Below are 24,884 nucleotides of genomic sequence, written 5' to 3' on the forward strand. Positions count from 1 at the left end.
TCTGATTTACATGTCGGTTTTTCATTTTAATGCTAAAATGCTATAAATGCAGACAGATAACAGTCATGCAAATGAAGAACCGCATTTCATTTCACACACTACAGCATGAGCAAACAGCTTTTCAGCTCTTCAGTTTCTGATAGATCCCCATTCTCATTTCTAAAATGACCAAGGTGGATACGTGGCTTAATTTAGAGCATTCTCATGCATGCCAATTAGCCAATTAAGCCTGTAAAACATACCAGCCAGCAGACATAATTAAATAAGCAAATAAGTGCCTTTAAAGGTGCTCCCCAGTCAGTCAACTGAAAAGGTAATAACATCTCATCATCTGCAAATGAAATACAAATTTGTTCCAAGTTCACTTGTGGGAAAAAAAACACACACATGAACCCACTTTACAAAAAAAGCAATATACATTTTATTGTGTGATTTGTACATATTCACAGTTTATTATGATACAGCAATAGGTGATAAACTCGGACTGCACAGCAACACATAAGGTCGCCATGGCAGGTTTCCATGGTATCTGAACTCCATGAGCAGAGACACATCTTTGGCTTCAGGGAAGAGCACACATTATCAATACACTGTTCAATATATCAGAGGAACTATTGATTGGGATAGGCTTTTTTATACAGGAACAATGCAGACTTACGGACTAAATATGGCTTTAGTGAAACAGGGACAAGGCTTCGATTGATGTAAACACTGACAAAATAATTAATCCAATCAGAAGCAAAAATGGGTCTTTCTCCCCCCACCCACCACCCACCTCAATACTGGTGTGCAAGACGTTACACGCTGCACCCCCCTCACCCCCCTCACCCCAAACGTGGATTTCGTCCGTCTACAGAGTTAACCAGCGAGCGGCTGCATCTGCGGCAATGCAGCGCAGTGACAGAACAGGCATTTGCGGGGGTTAGAGATCACAGGATGATTAGAGCAGCGGTGGTCTGCAGCGAGGATGTTCCTCATATATATAGAAGCTGTCAAATCCCTGTTGTCAGAGTTCATCTCCTGGGAAGAGGAAAGTGAACAGATTACCGGAGCGGAGCTTAGAAAACCAATTCTTGCGCCTCTCGTCTGAGTGAAAGCAGAAGCGCTTCAACGGGCAGCGATAATCTCCGCTCCGCCCGGACGGCCTCCGCGTTTAAGCGAACGACAAAAGCTACTTAAGCTCTGTGTGCGGGGCCGCTGGACCGTCCGAAACGCCATGTATTCTGATTGGTGACCTGTAAGAAACCGGATTGTCCCAGTCGTTGGACAATTATTGGGAAACCGCATTCGTGAAATAGTCCTCACATCTGGGGTGCAAATGGGTTCTGATGGCTACATCAGACACCAGCCAAGTGCCTATGGTTTTTTCAGTACACAGTCCGGGATCAATGCTTTGTAGAGAGCAAACTGTGTGAAAAGGCAATACATAGTATTTAATGAAGCTGAATAGTAATAAATTCATATATAATATTATATAAGTTAAACAATTACCCCAAATATTTCTCAGATAAGACCGTGGAAACAATTCTTTTACGTACAAGTTAAGGTGGATGGGCGTAATTGTTCTCTTCGGATCTGCTGTTGAATTAAGTAAGGAATCCGTGTTGTTTTCAATGCTGACATCTAGTGGCAACTAGGCAGCATTGTGTGCAATGAAAATGCAAGTAATCCTTCATTAACATGGTAAAATCATACATTAAAAAAAAATAAAATAATTTTTTCATTCTCCCAAATAGGGAAAACAACTGCAGGCATTGTAGCAGCTAACTTAATCTAAAATGTACAAAAACAGAAAAAGATACAAAAAAATCTCATATACAAACTGAACACAGTTCACAATATGTTATATCCAGTACAAAAATTCCTTCAATACATTTCTTTAAGCAATTCAATAAATGGGCATCCTTGACCACATATATTGTAGCAAACCTGACTATCAAACAGCATATTTGGAACATTTTCACAAGTGCATATATATTGTTCTGATCAGCTTTAGCAACACAGAAATTCACGCTGTGGGAGATAAGGGCATACTTACACCAGAACACTCACATTAAGAAGCATGTAAGCAATTTTTTCATTAAATACGAAAACAACCTGACCAGTCCTTTCATTTAAGTCCTTAATAGATAATCCTTTCAGGAAGTAGAAATGCAATATTGTTGTTTTGAGGCATTTGTTTTCCTCTTTAACTGTCAGAGCTCAAACTGTACCAGACAGGAAACATGCCCGTTTCTCAGCAACAACTATTCAGGAAGTATAGGTGAAAAAATTAAACAACGTAGATATAAAATTGATATAAGGTTTGACAGAGCAGTACTATCTAACAACCTATTGCTGGACTCAGTCATCGCTAGGAGTGCCTCTCAGTCTTATTGCAGGGTAGGAAGGGAGGTAAAATTTCACAGCATTCCAACAGCTCTCTCTAGTGTCAATCTATGTACCCCGGCCCTTGGCAAAAGCTGAGGTTAAGCCACCAGCTTGCAGCACCCGGTGCATTAGCACGCTCAGCCCGCACGCGCGTTATTCTAGTCTGCATGGGGTTCTGAACATCAACGCCGACCGCTGCGGCCTGCTGGTCACCACGGCGTCAAGGCGTCGTTGGAGAGAAGCACGTCACGCTCCTGTAGCATTTGTGTGAACTGAGATCTGTCGCTTTATTAAACCTCAGCGGCTGAGCGTTGCCTGTGTGCAAGCTTGTCACAGCAGCGGTTCCCGAATGATGTTTAATCTGCCACAGCAGTTGTGCATCACGCGAAGGCCCACAGTACCCTTTGTCTCCGGAGTTATTAATCCTGGACGGGCGGCGAACGCGGCCTTCAGCAGAACCGAACGACGGCGGAGACCGCGCCGAAGCGAGGGCGAGCCGCATTCTGTTCCCAGCGGCCCCGAGCGAAGCGCCGCGATTGTATTTAAAGTTTCCGCAAAGCCGCTGAGGGTTAAATCCGGCTTTTGTGCACTGCTCTTTGCTTGCCTTCGCCTTACCGTTTTCCAACAACAGAAAACAACGCGCACCTGTCACATATTGTAACTCAAAGGAAAAGGGTTCACTCCGGCTCCTGTTGGCAGCACTTCCACAGGAAACGTGTGACTGGGATTCTAATTCTGAATTTGGCATGATTAGCCGCGGATACAACAGGCATGCTAACGCCCTGCGGCTACTGCTAATGGAACAGTCAATCTTCCCCTTATTTCAGTGTCAGCATTTATTTTCATTTGCAAAATCCTCAAAAGACTCATTCATAAGATTAAAAAGGTAAATTAATTTTAGAAAATTATTCTTGGAGACACAGGTGTGACATTGTTTTGTATTCAGTCGTATGCTTGTGTGAATTTGTTCAAATTTGTCCATGGCTTCAGGTTTCCCTTCCACTTTAGCATGGCTGCAGCCAGTACGGAAAGGTCTAATGTAAATCTTCTCCGCTTTGCCTGCCTACCCAGCACATTTAATGGCCGTTAACATGTCAAGTTCTGTTTTACCCCATTTCAAAATCTGCCATTCACACAGACAAGCAAAACAGACAGATGCTCTTCTACCAGCCTAACTATGCACCTGAACACTAAATTTAACTCCCGCAAATTGCCGCGTTGAGCTGGTTTTTAAACCCACTCGATAATTATTACTTTTTATCATTCCGATGACAGTGTTTTGCACCTGCTCAGTTCAATGCAATTATTTTGTCAAACGTGCACAAATCCTACTCATTACTGGATTAGGAAGGTGCCGGCTGTAATATCTAATGAGATCCCTTCGGAGTGGAAAGCCGCAATCTTCTCCGAGTTGCAGGCCCAAATTGTTTACAAGAGCGACGGAGCGATCGCCTTTGTTTTCTGTCAACAAGCCGCTCGGCGTTGCGGCTGTATTTGCTTGTTCGCTGACACCGCAGCTATCTGAAAATCAGATAAACGCCGTGTGACAGCAAACAACGCGCCTTCTGAGATAAGCACAGCAAAAAAAAAGAAAAGAAAAAAAACAGTAAACGTCTTTACATTGAACCGAACACGAGGGGCGGAGAACACGACAGCAATCAACCGGTCACGTGACATGGCGCTCCCCGCTCCTTCTCTCTGCGGGCCCGCGTGCCGTTTCGGGGCATTTCAGAGTCCGGGGCAGCGATCGCGATGCGTGCCGAAAAGAGGCTTAGGTGGCAGACAGCGTGCTGGCCGCCCAGCCTTCCGCTCTGAGAGCGAGGGAGGGAGGAGGATGAAGTCATCAATAATAACACAGGTAAGTAGGACACCGGCAAGGTCAGCACAGAGGAAGCGTCTTGCGGGGCTAAAATGAAACAGCTAAGGGCTTTTTTTTTTTTTTTTTCCTAATTCCAACTCATCAAGGAGACTCTTTGCTGGGGATGGAGATGTATTTAAATATTTACCAGCGACAGGGCTGCCGCAGCCGGCAGGCGGGGAGAGTGACAGGGGGAATGAAGCTGTCTGGATGCGTGAGCTTCTTCCGGGAGGCAGAGGGTCTGGCTCCGAGCGGGTCCCCGCTGACAGGCAGACTGGCAGCCTCTCGCCGCTAAAGCTGCAGGCTAGCCATTAATCTGTCAGCGCGGGCTAGCGCGCAGCTCCCCGCGCTTCCCAGCCGCGGCGAAGCCAGCGGCCCGACCGGGGCGTTTCCTTTTTTGTTGTTGCTTCTTTTTTTTCTTTCTTTTGCATTGTCTCACACTTTTCCTTTTTTTCCCCCCCAAAGTTGTTTGAGGGCAGAGCAGCAGGAGGGGGGGGCGAGGGCGGAGTTCCGGGTGTCCCCGCCTCCCGTGTCCATCACTCTTCTCCCTCTTCTACGTAGGTGGAGGGGAACCAGCCCACCTGAAATTGGAAGAAGGCAGGATCAAACTACAGTAAGAGGAGAGAATATTGCTCGGGCTTGCATCAGAGAGCGGCTGTCTATCAATAACCTTGAAGACGGGGAGCAAAAATCGGCAGGCGGGGAGGGAGCGGCCAATGAGATGTGCTTCACAGTACATTAGGCAGAACAGTTACCGTGTTGGGTTACCAAGCGCTGATGGCTGCAGCTGTGCTTGGGATAATAAAATCCAGCAGTAGTCCATCACAGCTCTGCGCTTGGTGCGCTTCCGCCATTATCTGATTCACTGACGGTCTGACTCCCTCACATGCAGCCAAGGCGGGCAAAACGTCACGTCGCCAAAAGACCCCTCTTTTGCCCACCCCCATCTTTGCTCTTTCCCCTCTTAACGGGGCACACGAGGTCTGGCGGAGACAGGGGGCCTGGACGCAGACCTTTGAGTGACCTTTGAGTCACAGGGCCAGTTGCTCCACGGGGGCTCAATCTGTGACCACTGTGAAAACCACTCAGCCCTCCACATTCCCAGCAGCCCACACAGAGCCATCGGGGCCGCACAAAGGCACCGATGCCCACTGATCCACAAAACTATTAACGACACCCGCAAAAGAAAAGCAAGAACCTCGACATTTCAGTTAAAAAAAGACCAGGGCCCTTGTTTCGAACGGCGTGAGTAGTTTAAGTGGAGGAGCATAAAAGCCAGAGACAAAAAAGAAAGACACAGGTTTTGTTTTTGTGTCCCCCCCCCCCCCCCCCATCCCACAGGGAGGAAAATGCATAAAGCCTTCATCCACATCACTGTTTGCTCTTTTGATTCCCCAGTTCTTTTTTTCCCACAGACTTAATGGGATTCCACTTTAAATGAATTTGTGTGAGCGGGGGATGTTCATTATACATGGTTGTACGAACAATATCTTTCCCGGCCTTATCGGGGTGTCGCTGTTTGTTTACGGCTCCCCCACTGGGTGGGGGCCACTCACCCGGCCATTAACCTCCCCCCTCCACCATCCGTTGGCGCCGGACGTTGTGTAGATCTTCACCACATCCCCTTCCTGGAGTGACAGCTCCCGCGTGTCTCTGGCGCAGAAGTCATAACGGGCGATGGCGATGCCCATGACTTTCGGAGTGAACACTGAAAGACAGAGAATAAAGTGTAAGCCCTGTGCGTATGTGTGTTCACGTGTGTGTGTGTGTGTGTGTGTGTGCGCGCGTGTGCACGACCGTGTGTGCGTGTGTGTGTTGAATGTGCCTGTGTGTGTGTGTGTGTGTGTGTGTGTGCGTGCGTGCATCTGTGTGTGCGCGTGCATGTGTGTGTGTGTATGTGTGTGTGTGTTTGTGTGTTCAGTGTGTGTGTGTGTGTTTGTGTGTCCAGTGTGTGTGCGAGTGTGTGCGTGTGTTCAGTGTGTGTGTGTGTGTTGAACAAGGGAGGATGACAAACTATCAGAAAGTGTACTGAAATACAGTGTGATTCTCACATTTACACAAGTGACTCATGGTGGAATTCCCGGATCTAACACAAACATTTTAATTCAGTCCACACTCATTTGCCTGTCTTAGCACATCCAATTAAAATAAATGAATTATTTTTTTATTTTTTTACAAATCAAGGCAGATCGAATCAAAATGAAGTGGCTCAACTGATTATGCCTAGAGATGTGTCAACAGCATAATCCACACTCATTTGGTGCAATAAAACCACACAAGAGCTGTTCCCGACATTCAGGAGGAAAGAAAAACTAGGTTTAAAAAAAAATGAATCCACTGCTTATCTGGCAAGTGCATTTTTGTGTTGTCTTAAATATGCCTGACACAATCAATAACACACAACCGCACACACACACACACACATATATATATATACTGTACATATATATATATATATATATATATCACTAAATTACTAAATTACTAATAAACGTCACTTTGTTTACATGCGTGTCAGGTGAGTGCCTCTCTTTCTCTTTCAGAAAGACCTCTGAGCCCTACTGCTAGGTGTGTGCGAGTGCGTGCCTCTTTGTTTCCAGTAATCAACATGTTGTTTCCAAACTGCCTGGTACAGACAGATGGCGTTGAGCCAATAAGCTGCATTCATACGCCCACTAAAATGACAGTATAAACTGAGCTTAGAGCTCTTAGGAGGAACAACAATTTGACCCTGCCTGCCTCCTGCATTCTCAGCTGTGCCGAGGACAAGGAAGCCCGCTCGGATAATGGCTCTCGGTAACATTTCATTGGGCCAGACGGATATGTTCAGCCTCCAGGGGTACGTCCCCGAAATGGGAAATTACCCACAGGGAGGCCACGTCTCTGACAGCACAGAAGAAGACAGCATAAGTTTAACACGCACACACACACACACACACACATGCACACACCAAAAACACAACCACAGAGAAATGCAAAGCTCGGGATGGTGTAGGGGGAATGATAAGCCTGATATGGGCCTGCGCAGACTGCTAAAAAGCCAAATGAAAAGGAATAGAAAGCAGTACCTGTACCTGACCAGAAAGGAGCAGAGGAGGGAGGAACAAAGCTGTAGCCGGCAGCAGTTACAAAAGAAAGCCCACAGAGAAATGGAGCTTGGGGAGGGGGAGGGGGTGGGGGAGGGGGGAGGGAAGCAAAGAAAAAAGGAGAGAAGCAAAGGAAAAGATATGTTTAATATCAACCAAAAGTTGAAAGGCAAACAAAGGCTGATAACAGCGCAGTAAAAAAAAAAAAACTGCAACTAACAGCCAGAATTATACCAAACTCCAGCTTCAAGTTCATATTTTAATACATACAATGGTGCCAAACAGCCACAGATAAGCCAAACTCCAGATTTGTGCAGGTGGCACTAGTATTGGTTTGCCTTGTAAAATGAAAACCGTGTGAAAAATCGGGTGAAAATTGAATTCATCTTACTTTGCCCTAACGCACATAAACTGAAGAAGGCAATACAGGGGAACTGACTTATTTTTCTTGTTCCATTTGCTGAGATGAACAGCACAGAAACAGAAACAGTTCCTTCCCTCATGTTAGACTCCGTTATGTTGCCATCTGATGCCGCATCTGACTAGCTAGACCAATATGCTGAAAAAGTTAGTGTCAACTCCGCAATATGTTTACTGGCCTCCCCTCCGGCAGAAGGCAAATGCAATGCAGTGTGCAACATGGCACAAATTTACCACCATAGCAGTTAAAAAACGGGTGTCGCTCACTTCCACCGGACGGTGCACGCCACCTCTACGTCTGTGGGCACGGGACATTTGTGAAGTAACGACGAAGCGAGGGAAAACTCCCTGTGATTTTCTATCGAAAAAAAAAAAGAAACCCTGCAGGCCTTAAGTCTTCAGCGTGGAAGCTTCCACGCCCCCGCCCACACACACACACACACACACACACACAGTGCACGCTGGCTGACCCGCGACAGGCTGCGCCGCGGTCCTCACCGCCTCCTCAGACAGAGGCGTAACGGTGAGTGTCAGGCATCAACACCCCGCAAAGGGCCTTTCATGTCAAACACACCGGCAGGAGGAAACAGAGACGGTGTGTACAAGCACACGCCTAATTAAAGCATTTAAAGATGTTTTTTTTCTACTTCACTGCATGGTTATGTTCAATGAGCTTGTTTTATATGTATTTTACTATTTTTAGTGTTTTGACATTTTCCTCTAAAAGAAATTAAAGTTCCCTTTCGTTGTAAACATACTGCATGTACAGTACGTAATCTTTACAGACATACACTACATGGCCAAAAGTATGTGGACACTCAAACATCACACCCATGTGTGCTTGTTGAACATCTCATCCCAAAACCATGGGCATTAATATGGAGTTGGTCCCCCCTTTACTGCTATAACAGCCTCCATTCTTCTGGGAAGGCTTTCCACTAGATTTTGGAACATGGTTGCAGGGATTTGTTTCCATTCAGCCACAAGAACATTAGTTAGGTCAGGTGCTGATGTTGGGCGTAAGGCCTGGCTCGCAGTCGACATTCCAATTCATCCCAAAGGTGTTTTATGGGGCTGTGGTAAGGTATTTGTGCAGGCCAGTCAAGTTTTTCTCCACCAAACTACGCAAACCATTTCTTAATGGACCTTGCTTTGTGCATGAGGGCATTGTCATACTGAAACAGAAAAGGGCCTTCACCAAACTGTTGCCCCAATGTTGGAAGTGCACAATTCTCTACAATGTCACTGTATGCTGTAGCATTAAGATTTCCCTTCACTGGAATTAAGGGGCCAAGCCCAAACCATGAAAAACAGGCCCAGACCATTATTCCTCCTCCACCAAACTTTACAGTTGGCACAAACCCAGATTCGTCCGTCAGACTGCCGGGAGGTGAAGCGTGATTCATCATTCCAGAGAACATGTTTCTGCTGCTCCAGAGTCCAATGGGGGCGTGCTTTACACCACTCCAGCCAACCCTTGACATGGTACACGGTGATCTTAGGCTTGTGTACGGCTGCTCGGCCACGAAAATCTATTTCACGAAACTCTTGACAAACAGTCCTTGTGCTGACAGTGTTTCCAGCGGTAGTTTGGAACCCTTTAGTGAGTGCTGCAACCGAGTACAGGTGAGTTTTACACGTTACATGCTTCAGCACTCGGCAGCCCCACTCTGTGAACGAGTGTGGTCTACCACTTCTCAGCCGAGCTGCTGTTGATCCTACGTTTCCACTTCACAATAACAGCATTTACATTTGACTGGGGCAGTTCTAGCAGGGCAGAAATTTGATGAACTGACTTCGGAAAGGTGGCATCCTATGGCAGTGCCATGTTGAAAGTCACTGGGCTCTTCAGTATGACCCATTATACTGCCAGTGTTTGTCAATGGAGATTGCATGGCTGCATGATTGATGCATGCTGCATGCTTTTATGTACCTGTTAGCAATGGGTGTAGCTGAAATAGCCCAAACCACTAATTACTAAGGGGTGTCCACATACTTTTGGAAATGTAGTGTATATATCATTTATATGTATATATAATAATGATATGCAAAGACCTCAAACATGTTAATATGTTTGTCATGGATGCAAGAATACAAATACAACGAACATTTCCAAAATACACTAGCGCAATGAATCCCTTTCAGAATGTCCATCATTGCTGATGGCAGAGGTTAAATAACCGGCATTTGACAGAGCTGTTGGGACTGTGCTATTTTTCAAAAACATCTGCTCACATATTTAGAGAGCGATCTCTGCAGCAGCGTGGATCGCAGGATGCATTTATTCATGAATGCATGGCGCTTTTCAGAAAGGTCTCTTTTCTACCCACAATCCACCTTGCCTGCCTGTGATATCCGACCGGTTGACATTTCTGATTCTGCCCACGCCGCTTCCATAAAATGAGAGGAAGTCAAATGCCTGTTGCAGAACCGCCATCTATTCACCACAAAGACACCTTCCATAAAACTTTTTTTTCCCCCTTCAAAATGTTGTTGTTATTCATGATGCAACCACCGCCATTGAGGGTTATAGGTCGACCATCCATAGCAAGAGAGTACATTGCATTCACAGTAGAATACACTGAATACTGAACACCGAATTTCAAAACTAGATATGGCAGCCTACTCCAGGGGTCCCAGGAAATTAAAATATACAGTATGGGGATGGGGGGGAGCCTGTGGCAAGAGAAACAAAATTCAATTTTACTTCCGAATCTCCTCATCCAAAAACTCACAGCACAGATGAACTGTCACCCCCGCTAACAAGTCTAATTAGCACATTGAAAACAGTGTTTAACCAAAAGCGGATTGACATTTCAATCAGGTGAAAAGATTCTGGAAAGAGCCAGCAGGTTTTTAAAAAATATATTTTTTAATAATATATTTGCATTTCAGCTGAAACCTTCTGATCATAATGCAACATCACTGATTGACAAGGTATTGCTCAGTCTTCTGTTGGTGCAGTTGTCTATATAAACACCATGATTACAGGTTTGCTGCAATGCCATGGAGGCTGATTTTTTTTAGAAATGAATATTGATGATTCACTTGCATTAAAAAAACAAACATTTGCATTCATTTTTAAAGCAGGAGGAAAAACAGAAGAGCAAATCTGGTACCATGAGAGAAGACCTTCCCAAGAATTGCAGGGAGAAAAATGGCCTTCATGAATTTGGATTCTTTAGTCAAGGACTCTTGTCGCTCCCCAATCTCCTTTGTTTGTTTGTTTAAAGATTGGAAAATTTGACTGACAAGCTCTTCAAAATGAGAGTGGGGCTTTGCAATCTGGATATATTTCCCACATGCAGCACGACCTTCAGCAATCCTGGGACTCTTTTTCTTGCTTTTTTGCACAATGACATATGGCGCTACAATGAAATCTCATCTAAGCGCTGATTGCAGTGCGTCATAAACTCTCGATCAACCCAGAACGCTGCTAGAGCCAGCAGTGAGCTGTCAGCAGAAGCAAGGCTTTTAACCCTTTCCTTCCAACGAGAACTCAACACATTTATGTATCTATCTTTTTAACCGCATTCCAAGTATTAATCAGTGTGAATACCTGTAGAAAATCTATTGTGCCATACATATAAGACAACACACACTTTAGCCGTATATCATAAACAAATGAATTCTATTTAAACAGGGAAATGCCATGCCCAAAAAACATTTTTCATGAAAATTGGCATCACAGTCCTGCATCTATCAGCTGAGTAAACAAGTCTGCTATAGATTTTCCAAGCAGTAGGAAATGTGGCTGGATATATGAATACTTTTAAGCGGTGTGACGCTACAAGGTTATTTGGAATACTATACGAATTATTAAATCAAGTCCAATTACAAAATCCAATTAGTGTTTATGGTGGATTGTACCTTTTAATTAAAAAAAATATCTGAATTGAGATTTATGTCTTGCTTTCGTTTATTTAAAAAAGCTGGCTGTGCCTTGTATACTCACTGTTTCCCCCGAGCCTGTTGGTTCGGTGCATGGCTGCGTTCTCTGGTTCCTTGTAGGGGAACTGCAATGTGGTGTCCAGACTTCTGAAGCCCTCTTTCAGTGAATGATGCTTGTAGTACTCTATCAACTCCTGGCCAAACGCATCAAACAAAAATAATTAGTGAACTAGGAAGCAGTTAGTCTACCGTATTTTTACACATTCAGACTCCATACCAGACTCAAACCCTCAACACTTCTAGGGCAAAAAAAGTGAAATCAAATTTGTGTTCTACACTGGTGCAACTACAATCATAAGCAAAGCTGTTTGGGAAGCTATTACTGTTCAACTTTATTGTCCATAAATCATGGCCAGTAACACCTTGACACATTAATATAATATTAAACACAGTTATTCATGTCAGGGCATACCGTAATCATCCAAAAAGATAGATAGCCTTTTCAGTCTCAAGGAAGTTATCTGAATACACAACATTACAGCCATGGAGATACTCATCAAGAAAGCCAGAAGCTCAAAAGAGACAGGTGTTGCTACAGCAGCTAACAACATAGCAAGGCAGATCCTCTGGCCCTATGTAAGGATATCTGACTATGCAGCTACAGGACAGATATGTTGTTCATCAGCTTGTGCAGACTAATCCGTCAAAGTGGAGAAGCATACTGTATTGCTGACATTGAATAGTGCTGGATGAAATTCAAAGCCAAGAGAATGAAATTAGAAATGTTTAGTCAACCGGACCATTCCACATTCCTTGGGATCCATAAACCCTCCTAGCCCTTCAGTTTTTATGGGTCTGAAATAAGATTAATTACTCACCACTAAATTAAAAACAACAACAAATGTTTACAGTAATTTCTTTTAATACGAAAAAAAAAGCCTGCTCACTTACTAAAATACTCCTGAACTTCTTATTCTCTGCGATGTAGAAACAGCTCTCCTTAGTTAAGATCTTGATGTGCTTCACATCGTTGTTATACCTGTGGGCAATGAATAAGTTATGAGTGTAATTTTCTGGTGATCATTGAGATCAATACTGACCCCAAGGGTGAGCTGCCATGATAATGCATGGGGGCCAAAGCTCCCTGACACAAAATGTACAGAGACGTCAATAGAAGTGGCCCGGGTTCTCATTACCAAACTGTATTTACGGGACAGAGGTGCCGATGTAAATCTGCGGGCGCTTTTCGGGGGCCAAATCACTCATTGCGCCCTTGATTGTGGCGGCATGAGCTACGCTGGCACAAGCGGAGTCGCAATCACATTAGCCTTTGTGTCTGGGCGTGCATGCTCTCCCCACCCCCCCCCCCCCTCTCTGATCTTCATTACTTTCCGGAATGAGCCTCTTATCACTTGGCTGCCGAATAAGCCTCCTAATAATATTCCTAATCCATATTGTACGCAAAAAAAAATCCAGTGACGTGCTTATTATAAATTGAAATGCCAAAGCTTAATTTAGAATTCTGGCGGCGTCTTATTCCAGCTGGCTCCTCCCCTGACAGGGCACATACCACACACTACAGAGGGGTGGGGGGGGGGGGAAGAGAACGTATTGTCTGTTTCAGACAGACAGTTTCATGCCGTTTCAACAAATATGGCCTGCCATCCTCTTTCTGCCGTTAGGATGAATAAAGTTGAGCGGCCATTGAGGGGCCGTTCTGCACCGTTCACAGTTCAAGCACACAGCAAGAGCAGGCAATTAAGACTGTCGTGCGATTATGAGCTTTGAGCACGATCCGTCTGCTTATGAAAGAGCGCTAATGCCTTGAAGAACACCCTCCCCCTCCTCGCCTGGCGAGCGAATGATGCCTAACACAAGGTAAGACACTCGGCTGTTCCTAGATAACTCTAAGATATTCCTCCGAGACCCAGAGTCAGCAGCACAGAACAATTTAACCAAGTGTGCACAAACTTTTTTTAAGCAAAGTGCTCTTTTTTACCGGCACCATAAACCATGCAGTAGGAACAGACGGGAACAGAAAGACACAGAGGGGCCCCCTTGCTGTGCCACGTCTTTGGGGGAACGCACCACACACTGTTTATGAGGGAGAGACAGGGGCCATATTCGTAACAGGTTATGGCGATTCTGCCTTATGAAGGGCGTAATAAGATTCTGCTGACTTACTTTATACTGATGGCGTACTCCGTGCATTCCTTACTCCTGTGTCTCACCAGGTAGGTGCTGTTCCCGCGGTTTATGAGCTCTGCCTCTGCCTGGAGTCTTTCCATTGGCCCGGCAAACCTGTGGAATGATCAATCGATCAATCGAAATGCACTTGTTACATGGAGTCTTCACAATGGAACTATTCCAAAGTGCTGAACAACGTTCGTTTGTTATGACAAAAAAATTTTTAAATAAAAGCAAGACAACACAATTTGGAAATTGTTCCCTGTCCCTGGCTTAAGGCAGCCAAGAAACACTGTGTCAAAGTGGCAAATAAACAACAAACCATGAAAAATAAATTAATTGAAGCCTGAATATTAGAGGGAAGAGAGCTCTTAATGGTGATAACGCATACTAAAATAACAGCTCTCTCAGGATAGAGTATCATTCCATTTCCACATGCTCTTCTGAAAGGGTGACACGGTTACAACATTAATGCAATGTAGGGAAAACGTTAACTATCATTTGAGAGGGCTCAACACCATAACAAACACGTTATATGAGTATGTTTATGGCACTCATAACTTGTAATGTAAACTGCTAGATGAAAATAACACTTCAGTATACAGTGTTAAAATAATACAAATGTGCTGACATACCAGGGCTGTGCTGAATAATCCACTGGTTTTGGAACCTGGTGTAGAGGAATGGAATGACTCGTTATTCGTGGAATGAATCTCACCAAACCATTAGGTATTAAGTTGTGTTTCACTATATGGCTGAAATCAGCTCTTCTAAATGAGAGATCTCTCTTAGCTATAGTTAATTTAGCCTTTAGAATTCAATTTAATGTCTCGCTCACACAGCTCCTAAATGCTCGTGTAAGTTCCCTATTCTGCTCTTCACACGGTCAACTTCACACACAGTAAAAAACAGGAGTTACAGTACCATTCCTGACAAAGAAAATAATCAAACACTGTTTTTATTACCACTTACTCAGCTTGCTAAGTGCCTGTGACTGAGAAGAATTAGTTCACTAGCATTATAGGATTTCTTGCCTTTCAACAAACAACTTGAAATCCTGTCAGAAATCAAGCCTGTTTTGTAACAAAAGTAAGGAACTTCTAAATAAAATTCTAACTTTCAAATTTTTATCTAAGATTTCAGTGATAAAGGGGTCAAAGTGTTGCTCATTAGGAACATGTTTAGGAATGAAGACATTTCATAAGTTTTGCAGAGTGGCTCAGATTTCATCTGTAATTAATGAGCTCATCTTTGGCGACTGTAGATAACAAGCCGGCAAATACAGCTCTTGCATTAGCACATTTGTACAGCTCTTGAGGTCATCTGAAAAGCAAGTGAATTCTGTCTCTTTACCCAGACAGGAAGTCTTCTCTTTACTCAAACGTGTGCGTGTGCGTGTGTGTGTATGTGTGTGTGTGTGTGTGTGCGCGAGTGTGTGTTGAAGTTGAATAAGAAGAAGAGTTTTGTGTGAACAAATCTTAAAATGAGTCTTGGTAACAAGTGGCTTCCTCTTGATCTATGATGACCAAAATTCATGCCCTTCTTATCTTTCCAATAATGTGTGATAATGAGTGTTAAATCATTAACTACATTTTATTGTTGACCTCAGACAACCAGGTGCCTGAGGTTTCTTAGGATATGTATATATTGCACATGAATTCAAAGTTATGAAATTGCAAGTTACATAAGGGCTGTGCCAAAACAGGTGACAGAAAAATATAAAAATACCATGAATGTTAAACATCACAGCAAAGCCTCAGTTTGTTAGAAGAGTCAGGGAAATGAGAGGCATTCATTGTGATTCCATGAGAGGTTTCTTCTGGACTTTGAGTTGGGAAATTGGTGAAACTCCATAGCAAGAAATGACTCCAATTGCAGGGCATTTTATGAATGGACTGAACTATGAAGATGTTTCAATCTGAAGCGCTCCTTATAAGGGATAAAATTACTGAAAAATGGCAAAGGGAAAAGAGGCTGGCAGTCATCAAACTGTTGCTTCACTGCATATGTGTTCATTACCATATTGAGGCAAAAGCTATTATTGTAGTGTATGTAAAAGAATTACAGTTTAATGCTTACACATGGGCATGGCTTCACAGCATCACTTGGAAAGAAGCCAACTTCTCTCTTCGCCTGTATTCTTCCCTGAAACCATGGCAGATAATTGCATTACATTTGGCTGCTAGACTCCCACTCAATAATTCAGTAACAATTAGCACGGTGCCACAAATATATAGCTGGTGTTAATTATTGTTCATATTCTCCTCGTGGACAGGTTTGAACAGCATCAAAATAAGGGCCCTGGTTCGCAGCGATAGCAACTCCTTTGCATGTCTTTGAATGCCAGAGCAGGGCACTGCTTATGGGAAAACAATCACCATAAACAAACAGGCATTCACATCCTCAGCCTAAACCGAGACTGAATTGGAATGCAAAAGAAATTAGCCTGTTTTCCATACATAAAAGAAAGCACTCTTAAAAGAAGAGAACTGTGTGAAATTGACTCTTGATGCCAGACACCACATTACCATACGATCCTCAGGTTTATGCATGTATAGAGTCTCACATGCCTGAGTGATAATAAAAAAAACCCTCACCACTGCCCCCCCCCCCCCCCCCCCCAAAAAAAAGAAAGAAAAAATGAAATACCAGCATATCATGTGTAACTGGTTAAAAATAATGGCCTGGGCCCTGCTGGGTGTCTCATCCCGTTAAAACACTATGATAGGACACAGACGGGCCTTACAGTCGCGTGTCATGTCCAGACCGCGCCGACCGCGGCCGGCAGCCCAGCGGGGCGACGCAAATTGGCGCGAGCGAGACGCAGGTGTGGGAGGGCTTCAGTCACCCGGGACGACAGCGTCTCACCGCGCAGAGGCGAGCCCCGCTGGTCGGTCGGGCGCTCACAAGCCCCGCTTCGCACGCTTCAAAGGAAGGCGTGCGCTCGTCTCCACTCTCAGCCCAGAGCAGGGCTGCAGGGGTGAGCGCTTTGCACGATCGGGCATTCCAAATTGGGGAGAAAAAGGAGGAAACCCGTTTCAAAAGCAAAAAAGATTGCTCGCCATATTTCACTGTACTTCCACAAACATTTTAAGTGAGATTATTGAACATTTTTATTTTTCATTAGGTTTGAGATAATGCCTGGCAATGGAAACACAAATTGGTACAATCCATACCAATGTAGTTGTGTCTTACGTTTGTATTGGACATTACTTGAATAAAGTGGCACAAAGCAAGGTTATTTCGATATCCTTTCCCTCATACTGTCTTTTGATTACAGCAAGAAGTGCATTTCAGCTAATCCACCCTTCTGCACAAATCAAATTTGAAACCCAATCCTAAAACGTCCATGATGCATTTAGTGTAATAACATTTTATCAATGCTCCTGAAAACCTCTTCTATTTGTTACGGCGCGGATAAGCGCATGATAAAGATTAAACTTATAACCCTGTTAGAGTAAACAGATGGCAGCCAAAGGGTAAAATGAAATTACGTTGATTGATTGTATTTGTCTGGCACCAGTACAGGAATAATTGTCTCTAGGTTATGCAGAAGATGAATGCTCGGTATTCTGTAATTCCGTCCCATTGTCGCCAAAGGGCTGCGAAGATTAAGTAGCCTCATGAAGTGTGAAGTGTAATTTTGCATGAAATAAAATAAATAAATAATCCACATTTCCATTTCGCAGCTGGGGCTTTCGCCGTTCCCCACTCTTGCCGCCAACCACCTACCGCCTGCCACTCCCCCCCCTCCCCCTCCTCCCGCATCGACATCTGCAGGAATACGGTCGCAGGCGCACGCTTCCTTGAACAGGCCGCCAGCCTAAGCCGGCGTCTGAAGCCTTGCCGACTTAGCGAGCCTCTGGGTGCGCGTTTCTGTTTTCCTGTGCGCCGTCAGAAAATGACAGCACACAAAAGCCTCAGAAATCGCACCAAAATGCCTATTCCCGCCCGAGTCCTCCACAGAGCCGCAGCCCGGCCGGGGCCAGGCGAGAGGGAACACGCGATTCTCGTGCCACGATAAAGCCCTGGCCGTGGCAGCGCGGACACGAGCCAAAAATAAGCGAGCATCAATCCACGAAGTGCCAACCCAAAGCTTTCATTTCCGCACCTATTTCCAGCACTGAGAAAGAGCTTCACAGTGACAAAGGCAATCTGACTGGAACAAGCGACTGCTGTGTGTTCACTTCAGTTCGCTTCTACGGAGAAACTTCCAGAATGTGGCTTTTTGCTTTGTACGTAAACTATACATACAGTATACCACTCTACAAGGAAGTTCTAGGAGAAATTACAGGCATTCACAGTCATTTTCATATGGGGCTTTCCCAACACATTCAAGTTTATCATTACATGTCACCACACACAGCAAGCACCGTATACAGTCAGATTATGTAGGTGGGTGTAAATCTTCACACTGAAGCTTGTGTCAACGGTTTTCATGGTAGATAAGATAATGGCTGCACTAGAACGTCATGAGAAATTTGCTGAGAGATAGCTGGCATGAGAAAGCTGTAAAAAAAACTTGTGAGCCACATCACTAGGTACATTGCAGTTAGGAGATTTACACAGCCTTCAGAGGTAATGTTGTGGCCCTGGCAAAAACCTAGTTAGCATTTAGGTGGGATTTTTTAAATGTATTGTTTTGCATTGCTCAACGGCATTGCCCCTCACCTGCCACCAGGAACTATGCAGATCTGCGCAGATCAACTCTATGATGTCCCCAGCCTGAATGTTCAACGGGGGTCCACACACTGGGCTTGGGACGCCATGATAGTTACGAGTCGCCAGCATCTTAGGCAAACCTGTGAACGCACACACAAAAACACCACTTCAGTGAATCTGGGCCACACTACATCTACGCAGTTGGCTCTGGAAAGAGATGTGAAAATGCTCATAGCTCTACATTCACTGCTTGCGAAATCCTAAATGCCTGGTTATGTACACAAAAAGTGCGAGAGAGGGAAAGCTCGGGAGCCATCTTGAGCCTGTCTGTTCTTGGCATAAATATTTCAGCGCATCAAAACGACCCCCAGAATGTGCATGCCACATGCTAATTTCCAATTTCTGTGTTCTTTCCCAGCTGCTTTAATGATAATTAAAATGGACTTGGCGCATAATGAGTCAGTTACACACCATTCAAAGCGAGTGATTCTCACTCAATACGATTCGCAACCATGGGTATTTGTTTTTGTAATGGAGAGGTCTCCACAGCAGATAAATGCTGTCTGCCCTCCCTGAACGGCAGCGGTGGCAGGCTGTATTTGTTTTCATTACTTGCCCTGCTTTCTGTGTATTGGCTCTGGTCGTCGGCGGCATACTGTAGCATGTAATTATCCAAATTACAGATTGGAGCGATGATTTTTGTGATTAGCGTAATTGAGCTCAAAGGTCTCCCCCTGCTGGTTAAACTATGCAGAACGAGTGGATTTTCTGGGCACCAGATGCTTATCAACAAAAAAGGTGGGCATTAAAACTCAATATGAAGCACGGGGCTCAAGCCGCATTTGAACGTGGCGACCGACTGCTCTTTTTGGCCATTTTCACTTTTACTGCACAAAGACAACGCAAGGAGGTGCACTTAAACACATCAGTGGCCCCTTGTGAGAGCACAAAGACCCTTAAGTTTGTGAATAGTGGCACACGCCCGAAGGATGGAAGCATCTTTGAAGCCAGTTAAAAGGCTGGAAAGCCTGTGAATCGGGCTCTGTCTCTCTCAGGGAGGACAGTTCACACAAGCCCAGCATTCTGGAGGAAGACAACCGGGAGGATATCTGCCAATAATTGTGACTGGGCCTCTTTCTCCCCAGCACTGCTCATTAAAAAACCTTGGAATTATGCACAACATCATGGGCAAAAGAGAGAGAGAGAGTGAGAGAGAGAGAGTGAGAGAGAGAGAAAGAGAGAGAGAGAGAGAAAAAGAGAGAGAGAGAGTGAGAGAGAGAGAAAGAGAGAGAGAGAGGGTAAAGCCAGGAATTTCTTCCTCATATGGCACTTACAAAGGGTTACAAAGATCCATTGCAGAAGAATAATTAATGCGGAGGGTGAACACACTTGCCTTTCCGATAAAGCATGAATAAATATGTATTTTAAATGACATGGTAAGTACTTGTCATGAAATATGTGCTCCAGCACAAAACACCACAAACAAACAGATCCCAGTTCTTCTCTAATCACTTCCAATAGACTGCCTAAACCTTCCACGAGGATCTCTCAACAGCAGTGAACTCCAGCATTTACAGTGTGTGTGTGTGAGCGTGCGTGTGAGCGTGCGTGTGAGCGTGCGTGTGAGCGTGCGTGCGCGTGTCTTTAGCAGAGTTAACAAAAAAGCCTCCTTATATCTGAACACTTTCCCATTTACTTCAAATATTCATGATCCCATTACGGCTGGCACGGGGGCGTTCCTCCTGCCACTGCTGCCACGGCTACCATTCTCCTCACAGCTTTTCATCACTGGCCAACCGCGGCTTGGCGCTCCGCAGGAACAATTTCCATGGCTGGATTCTTTTACTTCGCATTTATTGATCCCGCCCACTCTTCTTTCCAAAAAAAAAACGAGACTTAGCTGATTCTCCTGAGCCCAAGAGAGTGCTGTTCATTAACAAATGCACAGAAGTGCATCATGGCTTGATGACCTTTCAAAGAAACGGTGCTGTGAAAGATAGCTTTCTTTACCTACCCCCCTCCTCTCACCCCTCCCTTTTTTGGAAGCATTAGTTGTTTGTTGCCCCAGAACCTGAGAGATGCAAATTCAAAGCCCAGATGCTCTGGTTCTCATGACACTTCAGTCCAATTGCTGTGAAACTTCTGCTCTATTAAGGGTCAACAGAATGTGGCCTATTGTTAAGTGTAATATGCTTTAAACATACAGAAGTAATATAATTAAAATGAAAATTAAAAAAACACCACGTCTGCATTATAATTATGCTGTATGACAGCCCCTAATCAGTCACCATATATTCTGAAGTGATTTTCTCACTTCAGAAATGAGTGCATCTAAAGCTGTAACACTCAAAGCTGAAAAAATGTATTTAAAAAACTGTAGCAATCTATTATTATTGTTGTTGCTCTTGTTGTTATTATCATTATCAACAAAGCATTTTTTACAATCTTCATAAGATAAAGCCTGCCCATTTGAGCCATTTTACTGCCTTGGCCATGTGCTCTACTAAACAACGCCCTGCAAAGCTCTGCCTGATATTTTGTTTGTGTCTTGATTTAAAAAGGTTCATGATTCAATTTCACGTGAAACAACTCAATAGTCCTCATTAAGTTAAAAAAAGCAATGCTGCAATTGCAGTGGGCAAGTAGGTGCATGACTGAGAGATTTGTTTTGTCAGACCATCCCCTCTCTATTCATGTGGCAATAGGATGTATTACTCAAAGCACTCAAAGCTAGAACACTATACCCTATCATGCAGGGTTTAGTTACTGCGGATAGGGTTTCTCAAAACAGCGCATTGTGCGTGAGTGTTCGTGCGGGACCCCAGCAGAGGGTTCAAATGTGCAACACATAAATAAGTGGGTATCTAATTACAGACAGTTACTGTAAGTGCTGGTTGCATGCAACAGCCTGTCCTCTTAGGCAAGAGCTACACTGAGCTATTACGGAGGCGCTCCGCGTGCCCTGGAGCATGAAAATCGCTACATCAACAGAAGGGAAGATGCAAATCAGCGGCCCTTTTCCAACTCGCGCAACGCGAAATAGGCAAAATTATAAAAAAGATCATGGCCGAAACAATGCGGCAGGTGATGATTTCGGCGCGATGCGGAGCGGGAGGAGGTGGATTCTCCACGTCTTAATGCGAAGCGTTAGAAGGAAAGCACGCGCGCGCACATTTTTGGGGGGGATTCAGCCTCGCGTTCCGCGGCTCGTGAGCTCGGGGCGTCTCGCGCCGCGTTAGGAGAGAGGAAGGAGATGCGGAGCGACGGAATACGCGCCCGGCTCCAAACGCGCTCAAAGCGTACTGACCTGGGTCATGCCGTCTTCCGTGGTCTGTCTTTTTCTGCGGGGAGGGGAGAGAACAAATGTGATCTGCACACTGTCCCAGAGAAAGGGCTAGCCTGACTGGAACAATTAATGGACAAATATAGACTTCCCTAACTATATGCATATATATTTGTATGGTTTACTCATATATATATATATATATATCATATCTGCCTGTAGCACTTGGTAAATAGACACTAATATGAAAGTAATCCCATCCTGATTGCATATATTATATGGAATTTGTTATGTGTATGAAATTTTACATGCATCTGTGGTCGCGTTTATTAGGAATATAGTCATATCTGTGCTGATATGTATATGATAAATGCAGTATGGTGCACTATATTACTGCAGTAACACAAGCACGGAATAGCTTGTCAGTGGTACAATCAAAATGTCCAATGATTGCTGGTTGGAGTAATTTCTACCATCTCAACATTCACACTTTCTGTAATGAGACGACACATGTACATACATGCATTTATATGCTAGGGTCATTTACTGCAAAACCTCTAAATCAAGCAAACACGAGCATAAGCTATAAAAAAAAATGCATCAACACTTGTACATTAACTTCTTGCAAGCCAGTGTTAGACAAGCAGCAAAACAACAAAATGTGTGAAGAAATTAGCGCTAATAACATACTTCTGCAACATTATGAGAAAATGACAATTGCTTCTTGGGAAACCGTAAAAAAAAGGTAGCGTTTTTATCACCACAGAACAACAGAGTGAAAGTCACAGACGTCTTACCTGCGATCTCAGGGTGCCGGAATCTGAAATAAATTTGGAAACAGGCATAGTGAGTGCGTACCATCGGACAGTCCGACCTGTTGCGGCGTTCGTTAGCGCGCGGCAGGCTGTCGGTTTTGTTTTGTTCTGCTGCGGTTACCTGACAGCAGCCTAGTGCAAACGACTTGGGGCAGGACTACAGACTGTTTTGTTAAGAGTTTGCCTCATTGGCTCTCTGGGGACGACTGCCTCTTCACAGGCTGCATGTATCGCGCTGAACTTTGGCCCAGCGCACGATAGTACACTTTCCAGATAACACAAAAGAGGACAGCAGCCGTAAACGAGCGGGAGAGAGCAGCTGAAGTGCGGCGAATGACAAAAGACTCCTGCAGACAGCAGGGCACAGCAGAGCAGGCGGCCATTGCAGCACACCTCCCTTTTGCTATTTTGCCCAGCCAGTGATTTGTACATTTCCATTTTCCGCCGCGTCGTGTCCTACGCTCTGTGCTCCTGAACCTTTAAACAAATGATTGATCTCGACCCGGGCCATCATAAGTCAAAACTGTCCAACCATAAAGAGGCGTACGTTGAGGCAGGCATACATCACGGAGTTATACTGTGGTCTGTCAGGAAGACTAAATATTTGCTCTAATACAAGCTTCGTTCTTTATCACTAACGCCATTATACTGTGTGTGTGCGCGCCACCTGTTTATCATAGGCAGTTTAAATAGAATTTACGAGAAATGCAATATTGCAAAAACATTTCGGACTGGCATGTCTCCAGCTGCTTTCAGGGTGCCACTAATCGGGCAAGAGCACGAGGCGCCCAGGTGTGGCTTGCAGACAGGTTATTGTGCTGGTGCCACGAGTTTAATAAGCAATGCCAAGACCAACAAAAAACAAGAGCAGGCATTACATAGCCGCCTGGCTACACGCCAGCCTTCCCCGGTGTCTTTCGTCAGAGACATTCATAACAATCATCACATCATCCAATACTTTGGAGGTATGAACAACATCAACCACTCTGCAGACCTGGGCCAAATCTGCTTTCGAAACACTTTGTACACCTGAAAATCTCCTATAGATAAATGACAATTTGTGAAGAAGTATTCATTTTGTTCAATACTTGAATTCATATGGAGCTACATTTTGTTAGGTAACTAAGTGGGCAGAAAATTATCAGGGATCTTCAGTAGTGTTCATTTAACTGCCTTCTAAAAGACTTAAATATTTCAAAGGCAAATTTGACTCAGGCCTGACAGTATTGATTTTTCTTCCTTGTGGCTACCTACACAGATAGGAATATAAGCATATTGGAGGTGCAGTAAGTATGGAGACTTAGTGAGTATGTCATGTGTGAATATGAATAGTATGCATATACACATATAATTTTTCCCAACCATTATCTTTTGTAAATTGTAGCTATAGAAACCAATATACACAGCTGGTAACCAGAAGATATCAGCTAAAGTTAGCAAACTAACTTGCTAATGCGTAATGTTTACTTTAGTGGCTTTAGCCTAGTGGTTTTAACTCCTGTTATTAAGTGGCTTAAAGTAAATACACTGCAATCTACCTATTTTTGTTCCCAAAGCTCTACCCCACCCCTTCACATGAATGTGTGCAAGGACATTTTGCTTTATCTGCAACCAGAAGGCATTTCAGTGAAGCCAGATTTTACTTTAACCAGAGGGAATCCTACCATGCAAACACACATATGAAACAGCCTACTTGCATGCACATATAAAAGATTGGATACATGTATATGAGTAGTTGATGTGTGTGTATTTCATTTGCGTGTGAGCATTACTGATATACGAAAAGTACACACAAATAAATATGTACATATTCCACAGGAGAGTTTCATAGCAGTGTATGTGGTTTCTCAGGAGCTCCTCTTTAAAGGGTATCTGGGTGTACAGTCGGTATGGCTGTGGCATTGATGTTATAGCAGAGATAGCCTGCTGTCAAGAGGCCAGACGGAAAAAGACTTACCCGGGCTGGTTTTCCCACAGCTCCCCAGTCTCCCCAGACACTCTTTATGTGCCCCCGCCCCACACTTGGAGCACAGGTACCCCTGATTGAAGATCCCCCTGCCAGGCAGAGATTTGACACTCTTACAAATCTAATCCAGCACTCATTTACGAGAGGAGCTCTCAGACCGGTGGGGAGGTGGGGGCTTGGTGGTGGTGGGGGTGGAGGGGGGGGTGGGGGGGGTTGATGATCTGATGAGACAGAGTTTGGAGTCTAATAGAGCTGAGGGTTTAAGGTCAGAAGTGTCACCCATTACTTCCTTTCACAAAAAAAAAAAAAGTAGCCCGAGGTATGTATCCCTTCTCTCTGTTACATG

The 24,884-nt window shown here is 44.3% G+C and overlaps 1 protein-coding gene across 2 annotated transcripts in view; it reads right to left on the reverse strand.

Annotated features, from left to right (window-relative positions):
- Window positions 1–397: 397 nt before the first annotated feature.
- LOC118224832 (guanine nucleotide exchange factor VAV3) overlaps window positions 398–24,884 on the reverse strand; it is a 71,191-nt gene continuing 46,704 nt past the window's right edge. Inside the window, exons 17-28 of one of the 2 annotated variants that reach the window (XM_035412605.1) lie at window positions 24,530–24,627; window positions 22,555–22,577; window positions 21,782–21,815; window positions 18,484–18,614; window positions 15,892–15,957; window positions 14,448–14,482; window positions 13,810–13,926; window positions 12,577–12,664; window positions 11,690–11,819; window positions 7,303–7,383; window positions 5,785–5,936; window positions 398–4,809 (exon numbers count right to left, since the gene is read on the reverse strand). In XM_035412605.1, coding sequence (XP_035268496.1) covers window positions 4,765–4,809; window positions 5,785–5,936; window positions 7,303–7,383; window positions 11,690–11,819; window positions 12,577–12,664; window positions 13,810–13,926; window positions 14,448–14,482; window positions 15,892–15,957; window positions 18,484–18,614; window positions 21,782–21,815; window positions 22,555–22,577; window positions 24,530–24,627 — 1,000 coding nt within the window. In that variant the 3' untranslated portion in view covers window positions 398–4,764. The remainder of the gene's footprint in view (window positions 4,810–5,784; window positions 5,937–7,302; window positions 7,384–11,689; window positions 11,820–12,576; window positions 12,665–13,809; window positions 13,927–14,447; window positions 14,483–15,891; window positions 15,958–18,483; window positions 18,615–21,781; window positions 21,816–22,554; window positions 22,578–24,529; window positions 24,628–24,884) is intronic. The other variant, XM_035412606.1, reaches the window with a different exon arrangement.

This window comes from Anguilla anguilla, chromosome 4 (assembly GCF_013347855.1).
Source record: "Anguilla anguilla isolate fAngAng1 chromosome 4, fAngAng1.pri, whole genome shotgun sequence".
Taxonomy (NCBI): domain Eukaryota; kingdom Metazoa; phylum Chordata; class Actinopteri; order Anguilliformes; family Anguillidae; genus Anguilla; species Anguilla anguilla.